This window comes from Sebastes fasciatus, chromosome 17 (assembly GCF_043250625.1).
Source record: "Sebastes fasciatus isolate fSebFas1 chromosome 17, fSebFas1.pri, whole genome shotgun sequence".
NCBI classification, from domain to species: Eukaryota; Metazoa; Chordata; class Actinopteri; order Perciformes; family Sebastidae; genus Sebastes; species Sebastes fasciatus.
Genome location: NC_133811.1, coordinates 4,609,016 through 4,629,850, shown reverse-complemented (window position 1 = coordinate 4,629,850; position 20,835 = coordinate 4,609,016). Strand labels below are relative to the sequence as shown.

The 20,835-nt window shown below is 39.7% G+C and overlaps 1 protein-coding gene across 1 annotated transcript; it reads right to left on the bottom strand.

Annotated features, from left to right (window-relative positions):
- Positions 1-2,367: 2,367 nt before the first annotated feature.
- Positions 2,368-19,238, bottom strand: LOC141754513 (formyl peptide receptor 2-like). Its single transcript, XM_074613616.1, has 3 exons — positions 19,100-19,238; positions 5,361-5,542; positions 2,368-4,431 (listed from the first exon to the last, which is right to left on the bottom strand). Exons 2-3 carry the CDS (start codon positions 5,532-5,534, stop codon positions 3,553-3,555), a joined length of 1,053 nt encoding a protein of 350 aa, XP_074469717.1. The 5' UTR covers positions 5,535-5,542; positions 19,100-19,238; the 3' UTR covers positions 2,368-3,552.
- Between the last annotated feature and the right edge of the window lie 1,597 nt (positions 19,239-20,835).

The window sequence follows — 20,835 nt, the reverse complement described above, 5'->3', positions numbered from 1 at the left end:
CCTGTAGAGAGTTTCCCTCAGAGGAAACTTATTGTTGTCTGGGCCTATGTACATTATTTTTCAACTTGTTTTGTCTTAGGCTATTATAATTAAAATTGTGGAGCTCAGACGACATCTTGTCCAGGATGGAGACACCGTCCGGGTGATAGAATGAAGGGAACAGACGGTCAGGAGGGAGTTATAAGCGGAGCGAAATGCCTGTTGATGCGCAGAAGGAACTGTGTAGAATAATTAATCAAAATAACACGTTTCATGTGCACATAAGCACGGAGGGTTCTGTGGATCAAAACTACACTAAATGTAACCAGCGGATATCTGTTGTGTCCGTACGCGCACGCAACATCACTCTCTATAGAGACTGCAACGGTGCGCTGTGCTGACTCTCTCATGCGCACAAATTAATTATTGAGTGGAACATGATAAACGTCTATATAAGTATAATATTATTATTTTAATTGTGGTGAAAACCGGGACAATTTGTTAGTGATGGTTGAAAGCCGGGACATTTGAGTGTTTTACAGGTATGTGTCGGAACTAGGGACACATCAGCTAGAAACCGGGACAGTCCCGGACAAACCGGGACGTCTGGTCACTGTAGCTCAGACAGCACTACAAAATGGGGAACTCACTATAGTCCACTATATAGTGAGTGAGTGATTTCGGACACAGACCAGGAGACGCTGGATAAATCACATCAGGTAAGATAACGTTACATCTGTGCGTGGAACATAGCTAAGTTAGCTAGCTAGCTAGTGTTGGTGGCGTATATTGTGCGAGACAAGAGATGTAGTTCACTGAGTGGTTTCACACAAAACTAAATGAGAGACCTTCACTTTCAAAATTCAGTTTTAAATTGACTAACATATGTGTGATTCATACCACAATTCCAACGTGATCAAAAAATCTCTCTCCGTACGTTTTTTTTCTTCCAAATTAAGGTCCCATGGGGGGGACAACCGAAGAGGAGGGACATTGCCTCTCTAACAGTCTGATTGCACAGACGTGTATCTTAGGGATGTGTAAGTAATCTACAGAGCAAATACAGCTGCGTTTTATGAACCGGTTGCTAAGGACTGACGTTCATTGTGCTGATGGACCAGCTTCTAGTCTTGATAAGTGTCCCATAAAAGCCACAGATGCTCTTTCCACTTCTGTACTGAGCTAACATTTACACTCGTGAAACCATTTTGAGCATCTCTGATGGTAGAAAATGAAAATATGCATAGAAACCAAGTGACAGATTATTTGAAATGGATTTACAGGACAGTTTCAGTTCACCTAATCTTCAGTGTGACCCCTGAACACAAGACAGCGTCAAGTTATTACTGGCTTTCCTTTTAATAGTCTCACTTCCCTCCCGCCGTCTTTCCTCCAGACTCACCACAGTTCCACTTTCCATCTGTGACTTTAATCACATGCATCAAAACACAACGTTACAGGAAAATGTGAATCCGACCTCAGTATATCAACGTCTATCCAATCAGTCTCTTCACCATAAGATCAGCAGTTTGGACATAAATTCAGAAATTGATCGATTATTTCTCTGTTGTTACAATGCTAATGGTCATTGTATTTTACATCGTTGGAAAGCCCGTTTATTTACCTTCACAATGATGTTCAACTTGTAAGGATCATGCATTTGTGGGATGAGCAGCACAGCTGATTATGTGGGTAGCGCCCAAGAAAAATTTGCCAAAATGCTCTGCCAATGGTAAACAGTGTATTCTCCTGTTGGTATTGACTCTTGTTTTGAGTTGTTTGGTGGATTGGATGATCGAACTCTCTATCAGTAACAAGGAACAAAAAGACATATTGGCTATTTTACACTTTATTCATTTAATACACCGTCAGGAGCCTCAGTAGCGAGTGGAAGATCCATATGCAGCCACAACAGCCTGGCACCTCCTCCTCATGCTGGTCACCAACCTGGTCACACGTTGCTGTGGGATGGCGTTCCATTCCTCAACCAGGATTCAACTTGGTTTTGCGGAACACCAGCTTAAACTTGCCCTACCGTGCGGGCCTTATTCAGATTAGACAAACGTGGCATGCCGATACTTGGAGCAGGCGCCATATGATCACTTTAGTAGGGCGCAGCACCCAGGAGGCCCCATGCACATCAGGCATCTGATTGGCAGCACCTGGAGCTCAAAACAAGAGTCAATACCAGCAGGAGAATGCACAGAGAACTTTGGCAAATTTCACTTGGGCGCTACCCACATAATTAGCTGTGCTGCTCATCCCACAAATGCATGATCCTTACAAGTTGGACATCATTGTGAAGGTAAATAAACAGGCTTTCCAACGATGTAAAATACAATGACCATTAGCATTGTAACAACAGAGAAATAATCCACCAAACACAAGTTTCCAAACTTTGTTTTCCGAGTTTATTTCCAAAAGCCTCTTAGCACTTTTGGACAGGTGCAATTTTTTCAAATGCACACACAAGAATTTAATGCAGTTTGAGAAGGAAATAATACTTATAGTGGTCTAAACTACAACAGGAAGAAGGATAGCTGCAGTGGTTGTTTTCGTGTCTTTACCCAATATGTACAAATGTCTGAGATAGAAAGGCGAATTTTTACTTGCAGCAATCCAGCAGTGAGCAGAAGCTTCTTCTCTCAAACCCTTCAAAGTTACCTGCAGAAAACTATTAATTTGATGAGCTAAATTATATGGAGAAAAATCCAGAAGACACTGGCACCATGAAAAGGATCGCTTTTGAGCGAACCAACAAGACGTTTTAAACAGTCCCAGCTCGCGACTCCATTACCATGTGATCAAAACTCAACTGATAACAAAAATAAAGACTGCATATTGATATTTGTGATGGATTATGCAATTAAAGCAAGTTTCAATCTCTACAACTTTCATACCTTACTGAAATAAACTGAAATCAATGAATGCCTGAAGGGAAGGTTCAGTTTAACCTTTTACTATTATTTCAACCTGGGAAGGCTTATAAATAGCACGGCATTACAAGAACATTCCACATGTCATGAGGATGCGTTTTAGCCTTTTTGCGTGTCATTTTTACGCCGCTTTTTGTGTGTCATCTGTACATCAATAAAACTACTTAGTTAGGTTTAGGAAAAACATCATGGTTGGGTATAAAATAACTATGTAAGCTAACTAAAATACATACGGAAACAACGTAACAGAAGTACGGAAAAGACGTAACTTACAAAACAAAACAGTGGTCTCCTGGTTTAAGGTCCTGTGTTTGTCAAGGTCAGCGTAGGGACGAGGTTGGGGCGGATAGATGGGTCAGATAAACACAACTTTCTCCCAGGAGACGTCAATGTTGACTTGTTTTAAGTTACGTAGTGTAAGTATGTCACGTAAAGTATTTAACTCACGTCACGCCAGGTTACGTAACATATGCAACTACCCAGCATGCTGACTCCTTATATTAACCCAAACCTTGATCTTTTACTAAACCTATCCAAGTAGTTTTGTTGCCTAAACATAAGTGACGCCAAGTGCGTTAAAAAGTGATGCCAAAGAGCCCTTACTGAGCGTCCGTATGTGATGTGTTGGGAATGAGACTCAAACTTTGGCTACATCCACTGTTGTCTGACTCCTTCCTGCCACCACAACAGTACTGTGTTTGGAGCCGCTGCTGTCATCCAGAGAGCGATCGTTGGACTGGGATGTCTGTCCGTCCGCGTCTGCCAGAACTCTCCTGTACACACCCGCCAGACTCTGCCTGAACCGCCCCCTCACCTCCAGCCCCATGCAGAAGTACAACAGCGGGTTCACACAGCTGTTAAAGTAGGCGACGCACTTCGCCACAGTGTGCCAGATCTTCACCACGGAGTTCTTACTGTCCACCATCTTCACCAGCTGGAGGCAGTGGTACGGCGCCCAGCACAGGAAGAAGGCGACGACTAATGACGCTAATATGCGCAAGGGGCGGGACTTCCCTGACAGGCGGGTGCGTCGGATGCCAATTGCAGCCAGGATGTAACAGATGAGGATGACCATGAAAGGCAACATGAAGCCACACAGGAAGCGGATGGAGTAGAGGGCCAGTTTGGTGTTATTGTCGGTCTCCTTCACCTCCAGAGAGCACTTGCTCAGGTTGTTCTTTTGGTAGACTTGGCGGTAGACGAAGTACGGCGTGCTGAAGATAATCGCAGCGCCCCAGACGCAGACGGCCACCACCCTCGCGACCCACAGGGTGCGCCGTCGCTTGGCGAAGATGGGCTGCCAGACGCAGAGCGCTCGGTCCATACTGATCACAGCCAGCAGGAAGACGGAGCAGAACATGTTGGCGTATTTGAAGAAGCCGTTGAACTTGCAGAGGAAGACGCCGAAGGGCCAGTAGTCGTAGAAGAGTTTCTTAACGAGGGAGAGGACTCGCGTGAAGCAGAAGATCAGGTCCGCTATCGCCAGATTCACCAGCCACACGTTGGTGACCTTTGGCTGAGAAGGAAGAACAGAAGAAAATAAAAGAACAAAGGAAAGGGAATAAAGAGGGAAAGTTTAGTATCTTATTTTCATTCATACATGAAGATAGAAATAATAAAAGCTAGCCCAAAAAAGTCCTCAATGTGCAGCCACAGCACTGCCAGTCAAAAAACCAACCCTGTCTCCTACAAAATTACATTCCCATAAAACTAGGTTTAGTAATAAAATATAATGGTTTGGCTTAAAATGATATGTAATGTTATTAAGCTATAGACTTTGGTCTCATATGGGACATGAACAGCCGTCTCCTGGGTGAAAGTCCTGTGTTTGTTTGACTCATCCATCCACCCCGACCGCCTACATTCATGGACTTCCAGGGAATATCAACGCATGTGCGATACGTCAAAAACCGGGTAATCCGGGACAAAATACGTTTCCCTTGAAACATAATTCACAACGTTTCATTTTATGGCAACATAATTGGGCTACAGGCTGCAAAAACAGGTGTGCTGCTATATTTTATCTTTTATATCATGAATTGACCATTAGCTAAAATATACAGAGTTTGACAGACATACCATAACAGTGATTAAAATAGTAGTACTAGTATTTAGTAATGACGTACACTAAGTATTGAGCTGGTGTTCAGAATGCAGAAATGAGCTCAGGATGTTTTACACTCCTAATTTTAAAAATCTGTTTTTTTGTTCTTCTTTTCTTTGAAACTGAGCTATTTTAAAAGCAGCAAACTTCCTTCTTCTTGTATCAGACATGACTTGGCTAACCAGAGAGAGAATTGTGGAGCAGAATAAACAAATAGGCTTCAGTGGTCTTTTCTAAATGTTGTTAATATCTGTTTATGGAGATTAACAACACAATCAACTTCAGGAAAACATTTATTTTTTACTATTTTGTAACTCATTATACACGCAAGGTAAATCCACCTTGAGCTTGAATCCGGCCACCCAGATCACCACAGAGTTCCCAGTGATGCCTAGCACGACGGTCAGACTGTAGAGGATGATGGCGAAGTTGTCCATGATGGCATCGACGTCCACAGTTGTCGCCTGGTCGTTCTTGGAAGACTTGAGGATGGGTAGGGAGGCATTGAGAGACATTGTGGTGGCTGGAAAACAGAAAATACAAGGAAATCAAAATGTTACCCATAATATAACTCCTGTTTCTAACGGACAACGAGGAAGAAAACGCAACAAGATGACCTGAGATATGGGGGTTAAAGGCTATAACAATATACAATTTGTAAACAGTTTTATTTATTTATGAAGAACCTGAAAAGGGGTAAAACTTTTGATTAATTGTGTGCACAGTTTAGTCATTTTTACCCTTGAATAACCTTATTTTTCCAAAGATGCTAAAGGTAAAGATAGCATTGTGTTTAACAGCCAATAAACCAAAGTATATCAACAGACTCTATCTCCGTCCAAAGGCCAAATAAACCTGTTTCAAACCCAAGCAGCACATTTAGATTTTCCATGTCAGACAAATTTCATTTTGTTAAAATATGTAAGCTAACGCTACTAATTTGAAGCAACAAATTAAGTGGTTCATTACAAAAACTTTCCAAGTATATTTGTCTAATTATTAGTCAAAATATGTCATTAAAGGTCCCACATCGTGCTCATTTTCAGGTTCATACTTGTATTTTGTGTTTCGACTGGAACATGTTTACATGCTGCAATGTTAAAAAAAAACTTCATTTTCCTCGTACTGTCTGCCTGAATATACCTGTATTCACCCTCTGTCTGAAACGCCCCGTTTTATTGCATTTCAACAGAATTGCTTGGGTCCATGTTTACTTCCTGTCAGCTGATGTCATTAACATACACTGCAACAGGAAATAAACAGGGACACATTTAGAATGTTTACGTTTAAAACCGTGTAATGGTCTAAATATTGTATATTTGTGACATCACAAATGGACAGAAATCCTAACGGCTTGTTTCAAACACACAATTTTTGAGCGTTTTGATAGTTTAACAGTATTTATATAGCACTTAAACCTGCTTTATAATATAAAAGACATGGAAATCAAAATTTTTTAAATATGGGACCTTTAACACTTAATATAAGACACAATCACCAAACTAGTAGCATGTCAGTGAGATGTAGGGACTTGTTTTACACTTCTGAGCATTACAGGCTTAATACACACTTGACACACAACGCTTCCTAATACTAGTGAAATATAGCTCAATATGAGTTTAGTTCCCTTTTTATCTTGAAAGGCCTAAATATTACATCTTATTTCAAAACATTTTACCAAGATAATTTTTCTCTTGTTCTATTGACAGTTTCTTTTTTACATATTACAAGCAAAGTCACCTTGTATTCATTGTTTTTTTCCGATGTTATTTTTGAGTGGAGAAGCTACTAATTTGTGCACACAAGTTATTAATTTGCTTGACACCATCTTGTTTTCTGTATGTGTTGTGGGAGGAGAGATTTGAAGATTAGAGTTGGAACAAGTTAATTACAGTGTTACCTTCAAAATGCAAAGCCGTGACGGCCCAACCTGTGAGCCAGTCGTGGCTCTTTGCAGTTCACTCAGAACGCGGTAATTATTGTTTGGTGTTCAGATAAATCAACAACTGAGCAGGACGTTTTTACAACTTCACATCTCAAACCCGCAAAACTTGTTTGTCCAAGTTTGTCCCTGAGTTACATTTGTTATAATCTACGCAGTCTTATTTCATCTCAGGTGAAGTTATTTTAACGCCAGCTAGCAGGAGAAAGCTGGTCAGCTTGTCCATATACAGAATATATTTGTGTGGTAAAATATTCAACTTCTTCATTACAAAGAAAACTCTCCGTGTTTCCTTCCTGTTTTCTCTAATCGTGCAGCCGAGTGAGGACACTAAATGCTCATGGTCAACCAAAGATGACTTTAAAAGTTCTTGACAACAGCATGGGTTCGGGTTACTTCCTCTTTTACTGTCATGCTAAAAGAAATTTTTCATAAACCTTATTCTGCTTGCTATGAAAACAAACATTATTGTTAGGCGGTATGAATGAACATGGGTTTGTGAATAAACTGTGTTTGTGCGTGACGAGTCAGAGATACCAGCTGAGTCATTGTGCTTCAGTGTCTGAGTATGTGCCAAGCTGTCTGTATATGTATTGCATGTGTCAGTATGCGTGTGGGCTTAAAATACAATAGTGGTGTGTGAGAGAGATCTGTCTTGTCATCTTGTATAATTTATTGTTCCCTTTTACGGCAACTGAGGAATCCTTAATTGTTGACTAGCAGCTAAACAAGGTTGGCAATCAAAATAACCTCCACAACAGCTTATATAACGCATCTATGTAACATCACAGGCATTTAATTAGCTAATTAGCTGTCTTACTAAAAAGATAAATATCAGTTTTGTCTTTGTGTCTAATAGACACTACTTTAATTTACCAGCAGCGACAGCAACACAGGTATTGTTTTCACCTTCAGAGTCTGTGTGTGTGCCATCATGGCAAAATGTGGTCCTGGAGACACCTGCTGTAGCAGGAACTACCACAGAGGAGGTTTTTGGTGTTTACATTTCTGTCTGTGGACAGATTTTGTCACCGCGATAGCATCATAACCGTGTAAGATGCTGTCACGAAATTTTACAGGTGTGTAGTTGAGATCAAAATGTATGCTGAGTGTGACGATGGTTGTGATCCGAGCAAGGCAGCCCGTTCTCATTAACCAGGGTGTGAAATACCGAGGCTTTGTCACGGCCGTCGGCGTTCGATACCGCCGCACAAGGCACCCCTTTAGCGTTGGTATAAGATGCACTGGGCTTTCCATTAACTACAATCCAAAAAAGTGCTACGGGAGTGAGCTGACGTAGTTTAAAGAGCGAAAAGACACACTAAGGTGCAGGTGGGACTGATGGTGGATGGGCCCAAGCACAAACCCTGGAAAGCCAGAAATGAAGGTGCATTCTAACAACTCAAAGCTGTCTTCATTATGAAAGCATGTATTTAAGCCGCAGGTTGCTGACCCCTGGTCTGAAGGTTCAGAGATGAAACAGAGGATCTTACAGTGGCAGCTGGTGGAAATTTTTCTAGGTCGGGCTGTGCCACATCCAATCAATATCAGCAAACATCCCGGTATGATTTAATGCAAAAAAGTGAAGGCATCAAAAACACATTACTACTTTGCAGTTAAATAATGGACAATTATTTTATTCCAACAGGAGCAGTAAAGAATGCTTAGAAAAACACAACAGTATAACATGTACTCAGTGGTGGAAAGTAACTAAGTACATTTACTTAAGTACAATTTTGAGGTACTTGTACTTTACTTGAGTATTTCCATGTTCTGATACTTTCTACTTCTACTCCACTACATTGATTTGATAACTTTAGTTACTTTACAGATTCAGATTATTAATTCAAAATATAATCAACGAATAAATGATGTATTATTATAGATTAAACTACCCAGCAGCTCCCTAGCGCCCTCTATTGGCCGGCCGCCACTGAGATCTTATATTTACTGAGATAAGAGGATCCTCTCATTTTCCTTCTTTTAAAAAGGTGAATAAAAAAATGTGTGACCTACAAACATCCACGTGGCCACAGATTGTGTCAGATGTGTCACAAGTTTCCAAAGACCTCAAACTGTTGTGGCCAAAACCAGAAAGATCCCACAGAGAGGTGGTGCAGAGAAGAAAGATGGCAGAAAAAGACAAGTGAGATTTTCTGTTCAAGGAGATTCTTTGTGAAGTATACCTCAATTGGAGTATATTTTCCCCAAGTATACTTTATGTAGTAAGTATACTAATATCAATGTACTAGTAATATACTTGTAAGGGTACTACTTCAATACTTTTTAGTTTATAAAAGTATACTTTTAGGTTTACTTTTAGTATAAGTATAGTATACTTTGAGTACACAACTAGTTTACGACTAAGTTTTATTTTGTTCTGCAATTATACTATAGGTATACTGATAGTTTATTAGTTTAATACTTGTTGCTCACTATTTAGTTCATTAAAGTACACTTTAAAGTATACTCTCAGTAAACTTGTACTTTAATAGTTTAATAGGTTTTATACTGCAAGTATACTTGTATATACTTATAGCCCACTTTTTAGTTAATGAAAGTATACTTTATATACTTTAACTTATAGTACTTAGTCAATAATTTAATTATTACATAAATAGACTTGCTCCTTTAGATATTTGACTTGATGATTTGTGATGATAAAAATAATAATAATAATAATAATAATAATAATACAATTTCTCATATGCTTCCCCAGTGAAGGGGAAAATCCCAAAACATAGAAAATTCTTGATGAATTGAAGTAAATTCATATCGAAACACCTGTTTTCAAACTCTCACAATAGGCTTCTCTATCAAAAAGTACAAACTACAAGCCAAGTACACCTTTCTGTTGGCCTATAAGGCAAGAATACTTAATTGTATGTCTCTATCAAAAGATTAAGAACGTAGTATTAAGTATAAGGCAAGTATACTTAAGTATACTGTTGTTAAGTATATCTCTGCTAAGTACATAAAAAGTAAACTGAAAGTACTCTCTTATTTTAAGTTTAAAAGAAGTATACTAATGCAGTATCTCGCTTGGATACACTTATTTTTGGCAGGCGATATTTCATGAATTAAACGTGACCTCAGTGGGAGCAAAAGCAGTTGAGCTTCAAAGTAAAAGAAAACAATCCAGCTGACCAGCACAGAGGGTGTTTCTGCAGTTTACAGAAGGAAGCTGTTGACCTCAAAGAGGAAACGAAAAAGAAAATGCAACAACTGTACAGCTTCCTTGAACCTCAGAAAAGGACAAAAAATAACGGAGAAGCATCCTCTGCACGTATTTTAGGGCATCGATGTCACCACCTGTCGCCTAATCTGATGAAGCCAAGAAATCGCTTGACTCACAAAAAACGACAGTAGGACATGAACTTCTTGGTGAAACAGATAAGAATCAAAAAAAGAAAGAAAGAAAGAAAGAAAGAAAGAAAGAAAGAAAGAAAGAAAGCATAACACCACATTTGAGCAATGTTCAAAGTAAAAAGGTATAGAATAGAATAGAAAGCTTTATTTTCATTGTACATGGTACAACGGTATTTGGAGGGCTTCTCCTGATCAGTGCAGTTAAAGAATAAATAAAAACAAACAGACAGCTACAATACGCATTCATTCCTCCATTTCACACATAACACTCACAACATTCACAGTACCCATTCGTTCCCCACATGATACACATATATTCTGAGTGCTTCTCCAGGTCAGTGCAATTAAAAAACTGTGTATAAATAGTGTAGCTATTTCACAAAAAAAAAAAAATGATTGCACAAGTATGAGGTGTTAACTGTTTGACAGAGTTTAGAGTTCTTATGGCCCAGGGAAAGAAACTGTTTGTGAGTCTGGTGGTGTGAGCTCTGATGGACCTGTAGCGTCTGCCGGAGGGCAACAGGTCAAATAGGTGATGTGCTGGATGGGAGGAGTCCTTGATTATGTTTTTGGCTCTGTTGAGGCAGCGGGAACTGGAAATGTCCTCCAGGGAGGGCAGAGGGCAGCCAGCGATCTTTTGAGCTGAGTTTATGACCCTCTGAAGAGCTCTCTTGTCCGCAGCTGAGCAACCAGCGTACCACACTGTGATGCCATACGCCAGTATGCTCTCGATGGCAGAGCGTTAGAAGGCCACCAGCAGCTTTGAAAAGTCAACAAAACAGTGGCTTTTGAAATGCTTTAAAAAGGAAACAAATTTGAGAGACCTAAAATATCTGGTCTTTTGGTGAGAAAACACTGAATGTTAAAGAGAAAGTTGTTTGTTTGCTGCACAAGAAAACTCCCTAGGCTACCTTTAGCAATGACATGCTATATAATTATTCCATTACAAGTAAAATTCACGAGTTCAACATTTTACTTAAGTAAAAGTAAAGAAGAATTAGCATCACAATGTACTGAAAGTATAAAAAGTTAAAGTGCTCTTTTATCCCGATTGGCTGTCTGTGTTATATTATATAATTTAATCATTATTATTGATGCATTAATACGTACGCTGTGCTTTAATGTTGTAGTTTGTCAGGTTGTTTAATCTATTATAATGCATCATATTTTAAGCGCGTTCGCTCGACAAGGCGTACAAATTCCACGATAATGCGTAAAGCGTTTTTGCGTGCAATAAGTACGCCTTTCTTGACTGACTGCAATGTAAACGCATCCGCATGTAAATGCTACGGTAAGAGTCAGTGACGTAATATAAAAAGCAGGAAAGATTGCTTATGGTGGGAAGGTGGGGAGGTGGATGGGTCCAACAAACACAGAACTTTTAACCAGGAGACTGGTGTTCGAGACGGATGTTGACCGGTGTTTTTTTTTGTTTTTCTGTAGTTGTTTCCATATATGTTTTACTTAGTTTACGTACTTATTTTAAAGCCCAACCGTGATGTTTTCCCTTACCCTAACTAAGTGGTTTTCTTGCCTAAACCTGCGGATGTTTGCGTGACATACAAATGATACGCGAAAACATTAAAATGCGAAATATCGTGGTATTTATACGCCCTTCTGTGAGACCGGGTTGATATTTTATAAACTGATCATTTATGTAAAACCTAATCTGAAAAGTAGCCAGCAACTATATAGAGTTCAATAAATGAGTATCACTGAAATAGTGTAGTACAAATGCAAAGTAGCATAAAATGGAAATACTGGAACAGGTACAAGTACTTCAGAATTGTCCTTAAGCACATGTACTTCACTTCCACTGGTTTCCAGAAATTCCAAAACTTTGAAGCTACTTAAGAGGGGAAAAAGGGGAGGTAAAGAAAAAAACTGAATTGAATTATGACTTAACCGTATTAGACAAAATAGTTCTGATGCAAAATAAAGTAAGATAAAACGTAAAATATACGACACATTGTGGTTTATGTGAAAAGAATATAATTCATAGAATTCAAGATAACAGTGTTAACTATGATATGACACACGTCTTCTGTTTATTATTTGCGGGTGCATTTTTCTTCACGTATCTTTCTTCAAGGAACCATCTTTGAGTGTGTAATGTTCATGAAAAATTATTTCTCATGCTAATCTGATAAAACTGCAAACATGGTGCCGAGTTCCCAATGCAGATCCAACATTTAAGAACCTTGCTTTTTTTAAATCTATATTTCTGACTGTGGAGCATGGAAGCGGGACTTCACATTGATAATTTTAATGTAATACATTTGTGGGAATTTAGCATCGTCTGAGTTTGAAAAAAAAAATACGTGACACATGCAGACACTAAAAATAAAAGTTTAATTTATTTTAATCAAACCCTTTCCTTTAACACATCATGTATATGTGATGGGAAAGTAAACACTCAACCACAAGCTCGACTTCTCAAGACAATGAGATGAAAATAAACTCTGTGACCTCTCCTCCACCTTTGATTAGATTAGTCACAGCAGCAGGTGTTTCCACACAAGCATCTTTTCATAGTTTTGGCCATCCCCACCCATATTCTTCCTGAGACAGGTTGTAAACAAAACAACCTGTATGATGAGACATACATCGTACTGTCAATGAAACAAGGAAACAAGATGTTAATTATAATAATCCACTGCGTAAAAATAAAGCAGGTCTATAAAATCTAATGAGCACTTACAGAAAGATTGCATAATAAAAGTGTCTTTGTTTGCCCTTTAAAAGAAGGTCATCTCTGACTCGGTGCTTGAATGGGAACAAAGAAGGTGCCAGCACTCTGAATCAGCAGCTGCAGCTCAGACATGGAATTTGTAACATTGCTGTCGTCATCTATTTGTTAAAATGATGACTGTTTGTCATTCAGACAAAGAGGATTTTGTTTTATTATAATCCTACACATTTTGATTCAGACATAACAGGAAATTTACAGAAAAAATCATTATGCTAGCACAATATTTGCGACTGTGATAAGTTAGAAATGTTATGATAATAAGGAAGAAGGCTTTTTTGTTCAAGTGCCAAGTCTTTATTTTTCACATGCACAATTGCGTAACCTCATACAATGGTTCGTATCATTTGCGTTTCCCTACGAATGTGGAGTAACGCGTGGAAATTTCCACTCATTACATGCATAAAGTCTTTTCAAAATAAACTTCTATCAACTTGGTTATAGGTTTAGGCAACCAACAAAACTGCTTGGTCAGGTTTAGGAAAAGATTGTGTTTTGAGTTAATATAACTGCAGAAGTGGCGTTATTTAAGTACAGAAGTTATGTGACATATTTATCAATGTTGACCTCTGGTTTCACACAAGATATGACCACTAATCTCCTCGGCAAAAGTCCGGTGTTTTTTCACCCACCCCAACTGCCCAACACAATCTTACTCCATCCATTTATCCATCCTCAGATTATTCATAAGCTCTTTTGTGGTCACACCATCATTTTTATATACTGATTTAATATGATATGATCTGATATAGAACTTGAAACAACTGTTGGCTCTTTCACAGTGTTCCATGGTTTATTAAATGTATTTTAATATATTTGTAAGCAGAGGTGAGGACTGAGTGATCTTAGAGAGCAAAACAAGATGCGCATTTCTCTCTCTGCATGTTTTCCTTTGTGCTACTGTGGTCTTAACATTTATCTGACAACAGACCTTTTTTTCGTTAATGTTATCAGTAAAACCTGTGCTTTCACTACAATGACAACTCAAGAAGTTTGCTGTGAAAACAGCACAAATGCACATAACGCAAGTATTTATTTAAAAAATGTTCACAACAATGGATGGTATGATTACGTATAATGTGAACCCACAGAGAATAAATCTGCTCTTACCCAAGTGTGCAGAATGATGAATCCCACTTGATCGAAAATTGGAGATGTGTGGCCGATTGTTTATTATTAGCGTTGCCCCCTAAACACTATAAGAGCAGGTAGTATTATTGTTGTTAACACCCCCTAAACACTAAGGGCCGGTATTAGCATAGGTAACGGCCCCTAAATACTATAAGAGCAGGTATTATTATTGGTGACATCCCCTAAACACTAAGGGCTGGTATTAGCATAGGCAAGGCCCCTAAAACACTGTAAGGGCCGGTATTAGCGTAGGTGATGTCCCCTAAACACAATATAAGGGCAGGTATTAGCAAAGGTAATACCCCCTAAGCACTATAAGGACAGGGATTAGCATAAGTAACGCCTCCTAAATACTATAATGACATCAAGTTACGGTACCGCCGTTTGGCCACTACGAAAGTCGGGATTGTCGACCGGCGCACTTCCTGGGGGGTTGATCACACCAGCCGCAACACTAAAATGGGCCAGGGGCGTACACTACACAGGGCCTTAGCATTAGCATAAGTAACGCCCACTAAACACAATAAGGACAGGTATTAGCGTAAGTAACGCCCCCTAAACACTATAAGGGAAAGTATTAGAGCAGGTAACACCCCCTTAACACTATAAGATTAGGTCTTAGCATAGGTAACGCCCCCTATGCACTATAAGGACAGGTATTACCATAGGTAACGCCCCCTATGCACTATAAGGACAGGTATTAGTGTAGGTCACACCCCCTTGGTGTGCAAAGGCCTTTATTTCAAGCCCAACCATGATGCGTTTCCTAAACCTAACCGCGTGGTTTTGTTGTCTAAATCTAACTGCGTCCGACATGCGAAAAGGCTAAAATGTGTTCTCAAGACACGCAGGATGTCTTTGTTGTTGTTGTGCAATTCATACGCCTTTCCATGAGATCAGATTGGTTAAATCAGTGTTCACTTCCTGTTAACCAGTGGATTCGCAGGAAGAACCACACCACAGAGATTTTATCCCAGCAAATGTAAACGTTTCTATGAACTGGATAGAAGAATTAGAGTCACTGTTGTTGTTGTTGTTGTTGGCATTAGAGTGTGACAAAGTGGACGTTAGTTAATACAAAGCAGATGTTTGAAAATGACACGAATCAGAAAACAAAAAAATGTGAAGCTCAAGGCACATTCAGAGGAAGTGCAACAAAATACCATAGAACAAAAACATTTATGAGCCTGCTGCTCACCATTAAACAGCAGTTCACCACAAACACCGTTTCAATTCTGAGTCCTGCTGCTTCTCCAACAACCACCAACCTCCAACCGCTGTGTGAGCTACATCAGTACAACCCCTTCATATCTAACTGCACTGTGGTGAGAACTAATCTGATTAAACGTAACAATAACTATCATGCTGTTAGTCTGCAAGGCTATTATGTAAACAAATTAAGAGTAAAATGTACCACAAGTGAAAAAAAAAATATTCGTGTCAAACAATTATCGAATAACAAAAAAGAAATGTCATTATTTCCAGACACACTCTCCCAAACAGTCCAACACAACACAGCAGACAGCAGCTCCAGTCTCTTTTGTGGTAAAGAAAAAAAACAAGAAATGACCTGACCCCAAAACAGACTTCCTGTTCTGACCCATTTAAACTTTTTTTTCACAGCCAAAAAAGCCACAGATTGCTCACAGCTTGGGCAAAAGAAAAAGTCCCTCTCTTCCGATGTTTGAACACGGAAACCAGCTGTTTCTTTTAATTAGTGACTTTAACTGTCATAGTAAGCACCAAATGATCGTGATTTGCAGGAAAGAAAACAGTAAGGTGTCTTATAAGTTAAAACTGGGCGAGATTTGGTTGAAAAGTGAACGTTTTTTTAGAGGTCTAGGTTACATAACTTATTATAAAGCAGCTCCTGACATGTCAAAAATATAGTCATCTAAACACTTTTGAAACAGTTACATGTAACCAACAACTATGACTTTTGACATCCAATTCACTAGATTAGTGCTTATTGGGTCATGAAGTGATGCCGACTCAACCCATAAACTCAAAATCTAACTGATGCTTTCTGTTTCCCATAATCTGGTTCCCAACCTGAGGGTCAGGACCCCCCAAAGGGCTCACAAGATAAATCAGAGATAGATAATAACGGAAAAAAGAAGAGCAAAAACACAAAGTTAGGTTTATTTTGTCCGACTTTTTTCTTTGATTTTTTTTTTTCTTTTCTGAAAGGCAGAAAGAGTTTGACCGTTTCAGGCCACTGAAAACGACTAAAATCGAATAATCTGAGAAGGGAACAACTTTCTATTTTCTCAGCCATGTTCTAATAAAGAAAAACACATTAAGCGTGTATATCACAAATACTTTGACATTCACTAAGTATTTTCTCCAGCATCTACTTGAGGCTTTCATGAGACCACCGTTCATATGTCCCGTGCATCACGTTACAATCAGCTGTTTGTTTGTGTCCCGTGTTCACAATGTTCAGTGTCATTTTCACTGTACAAACGCAGTAGTTTTAAGCCCAACCATGTTGTTCTTTCCTAAACCTAACTATAGTGGTTTTGTTGCGTTATTACGACATTATGTTGGTATGTTGTTATATTATTATTTGAACACAAACCTTGATCTTTTTTCTAACCATAACCAAGTAGTTTTGTTGCCTAAACCTAACCGATCTTTTCACAATGTTAACCACTTGGCATTGCGTTTCTGCAAGAATGATAAGAGGCTGATATGAAGCGTATTTATGAAACGTAATTTTGGTTCGGGATAAGTTGCCATTCAACATATACGCGGTTTGCAGAAACGCCCCAATCACAAAAAAATTTCTGCCGATTGGGTTGGCCAGAGAGTACCCACAACCAATCAGTAAACAGATCCTGTGACTCCTGTGACATGTTGATCTATGTTACAAAGAATTTCTTCCCATCTGAAACACATGAACACGCCAGCCGGCTGCGGAAAAATGTAATTATGGTGGTGAGCCGCACTTCCTCCGCTGCCTGGTGTGAACTCGGCGTAAAAAGTGGTGGATACTGTCATCACAAATACACAAACAGGCTCAGTCTGAATACACGCTAAGCTGGGCATACACTGTACAATTTTCAAAATGTTGTTGTGTAATTCTTTCTCCTGTACAAGTAGATCGTTTGCAATGTAAAGCCAAAGTTCACGATTTATGTGCTCACACTGTACGGTCCGATCGTCAGCCAGGACCTGAGTGCTCACACTGTATGTGTGAAATAGAACAAAAAAAAACACACGGCCGTCGGCCGCTGCAGGCCGTTCTGGCTGTTGACGGTTGTCAATAAAGATTTGTTTGAAAGCTCCAAGGCTGGTAAAGTTTGTTTGCTAGCAAAGGTCTGTATGGGTAGAAGGCAGAAACGTGCTACCTTGATCATCTGCGCAATCATGTCTGATGAAACTTAAAAAAAAAGAAGAGGCGCCGGCGTATATGGACTCGTAGGTAACGAGGAAGACGTGGACAGTATGGCTCGTCCATTTTGCAGAGAGAATTAGAGGTAAGCTAGCTACATTTTACTATATCTATTGTATATTGTTTTCTGGATGGCTACGCTCTCATTACTGTAAATAAAAAAAAGCAGAAAACAAGCACTGACGTTGTGTGAATGACATGTCAGAAATTCATTCAACTGTCCGACGGCCAGTTGGGAGGAGTTAATCGGTCCTCGGTCCTCCCCGTACACTGCACGCCAAACGACGCCCGACGAAGCTGAAATTCGGTCCCACTCGAAAATGAGGCTAAAAATACGGGCAAGAAACTGGCTAAAATCATACAATGTATGCCCAGCTTTAGCTGCACATACTAGTCAAAACTAGAGACCATCTTGCGATGGGATCACACCCATGGATGTATTAAAAGAACTGGATATAGCGTTGGCGGCGGGGCCCCGTTCATTCCTATAAGAGTTGCTCATTGGCGCATGAAGCCTAAATGGCTCGACTTCAGTCTGGAAAAGTACCCGGATCTTGGCGAAGTAGCATCCGCTCGGTCACATGACTCGGTCATGGGGTCCTAACGTCACGCTGTCGTCAAGGCTTGCGCTCCAGCCTCGGTCTGGGTCTTAACTCTGGGAAATAACTCTGGATTCGGCTATTAGTGCGTTTTACAACTGAAAAAAAATATTTTTTCAAATAAGAACTATTAGAGTGTTCGTACTGGGGAGTTGATTCACATCAAAAAAATGTATCCGCTGAGTTAGAGACGTCTCTTTCCCAATGTAAGTCTATGGGGAAAAGTCTTTTAGGGCCCAATGGCATCACGTGACTGACACGGAAGTTACGGTAACGCCGTTTGGCCACTACGAAAGTCGGGATCGTCGACCGGCGCACTTCCTGGGGGCTTGATCACACCAGCCGCAACACCAAAATGGGCCAGGGTTGTACACTACACAGGGCCTACCCCCCCTACTTCCAGTCTTTCTTGGACCATACCCATCTTTCGAACTCGACCTTCATTTTGATCTCAACTACACACCTGTAAAGTTATGTGACTTATGACTGTGACATACAGAAATAGAAAACACCTGGCAAAGTCTTCCAAACCTCTTCTGTGGTAGTTCCTGCTGGCGTGGGTGTCTGCAGGACCACATTATACCGAGATGACTCAGACATAAAGACTCACAAGGTGAAAACAATGCCAGCGTCGCTGTAATTGAACCAATCCTCTGCCACACGATATTGTATAACTTACTTATTGTTTCCGGGATGCATCATCATCATTAACAGGATGGAAAGTCAACAATGTTCCCAGCTGAGGAGTCAAGCATGACTTGCCGGATTCGTACAGGGCAAAAACATGAACCCTGTCTCCCTCAGATTGTGTTTACTATCAATTTTTTATCAGCATAAGAAGGAAATGTTGTCGTGAGATGAATATGAAGCTCATCTGTAACCTGATTTCTTACCTGCAGATGGTTAACTGATATCGCAGCGATGAGGTCAGCTGCTTCAGTCTCAGTGGTCAGCTGTGTTTGTGAGTGAAGTTCCCCTGTATCACTGTTACTTCAAGTGGTTTTATTGCCCAAAGCTGGACATGTTTGTGTGGGTGTCCTCTCTCTCTCTCTCTCTCTCTCTCTCTCTAACACACACTCACGTATATACCCTTCCTCATTCTCTCTCTGTCTAGTTTTATGTCATGTGTGTCTGGTTGCGTCTTCCTGTCTGAAAGCTTCTCTTTTTCTCACATACTTTGCCTCCCTGTCCTTGTATTTAACACACACACACACACACACACACACACACACACATGCATAAACGGACAGAGTAGATGACCGTCTTGTGTTAATCTGATAGTCATTAAATTCCCCTCGAGTCTCCTCGGCCAATCAGAATCATCTAAACCGGGCCGATGACCCTTGTGTTATTACAACAGATAACTTTAGATAATCTTCACTATTCCACGAGGAAAACAAAACAATCCATCGTGGTGCATGTTGGTCTTTTTTTTACAAGATTCATTCTCACTGTTTTAGGTTTTTTTTACGATTTCCACAAACAAAGAAACCCCTTCCAAAAAGTAGAAGTGATTGTAACCTCAATTTAGGTTCCCAAACATCATAAACTGCTCATTGCTGTTGACGGTAAACAAGGTCACAGGTGGTTTCCAGTAATAGAAAGTTAAAGAAGAAGAAAAAAGAAGAAAGAAACCGCAAAAGAGGGTCTGAGCTGCCGATGCAACGCTGAACTAATAATGACAATAATAAAACTATACAAATAAATGCTAAAAGTGAAAGTGTATAGAGCTCTAAATAGTATTTTCAAACTGGATTTTTGTATTATTCTACATAAATGCAGATAAATTCAAGGATTTTCCTTTTGATGAATAACAAAATCATTAAATAAATAAGCCTGCACTGTACAATGGTGAAGTGCAGCCAGTTTCTATATTTAGCTCCAGGAAACAAAAACAAAAGTTACTGCATCTTTAAGTAGGTCATTAACCCGCCCGCGGGTGATCCTGACTGACTTTACTGTCTTTTAGAGGCGGGTTCAGTGTTAGAGTTGGAGTGAAGGTAGAGATGGGGAAGGAGGCTACATAACGTTCCAAAGTTAGGCTAAATTTTGGCGAGGAAAAACTGTCATGGCCATTTTCAAATGGGTCCCTTGGCCTCTGACCTCCAGATATGTGAATTAAAATGGGTTCTATGGGTACCCACGAGTTTCCCCTTTACGGACACTTTATGATAATCACATGCAGTTTCTTGCATGCATTAAACATGTTATTTTTGCCTATGTGTGCTCTTACTATCTTTGTAAGGACCAATTAGAGTTAGAGTTAGGACATTTTGTCATTTCTTCAGTAGGCTGTTGGTTGTTTTTTAGGATTAAGGTTAGATTACAGTTTAGATTAAGATTATAGTAAAGGTTGGTGTGAGGTTTAGTGTTTGGGACAAAGGAATGCATTATGTCATTGATAGCCCTCACAAGTATTTAAATGCAGACATTTGGTTATTGTTGGATATGTGCACACAAAAACTATAGATTTCCAACTGCAGTCAATAATATGTCTCCTAATGCTGCACCCTGGCGGCTCAAACACTAGTGTGCAAACATCTGATTTTCCTGCTCGTGCTGCCCTCTGGTGTCAGAAAGGGAAGTTGTTTTTATTGTGATTCACATGCAGATTTTGAAGCCTTGCTGA

Bases quoted from the DNA above. Each gene is read 5' to 3' on its own strand.
- LOC141754513 (XM_074613616.1), bottom strand. From the start codon at position 5,534: ATGTCTCTCAATGCCTCCCTACCCATCCTCAAGTCTTCCAAGAACGAC. The intron at 4,432-5,360 runs GTGGATTTACCT...CTTCCTTCTCAG, and splicing joins TGGCCGGATTCAAGCTCAAG to CCAAAGGTCACCAACGTGTG.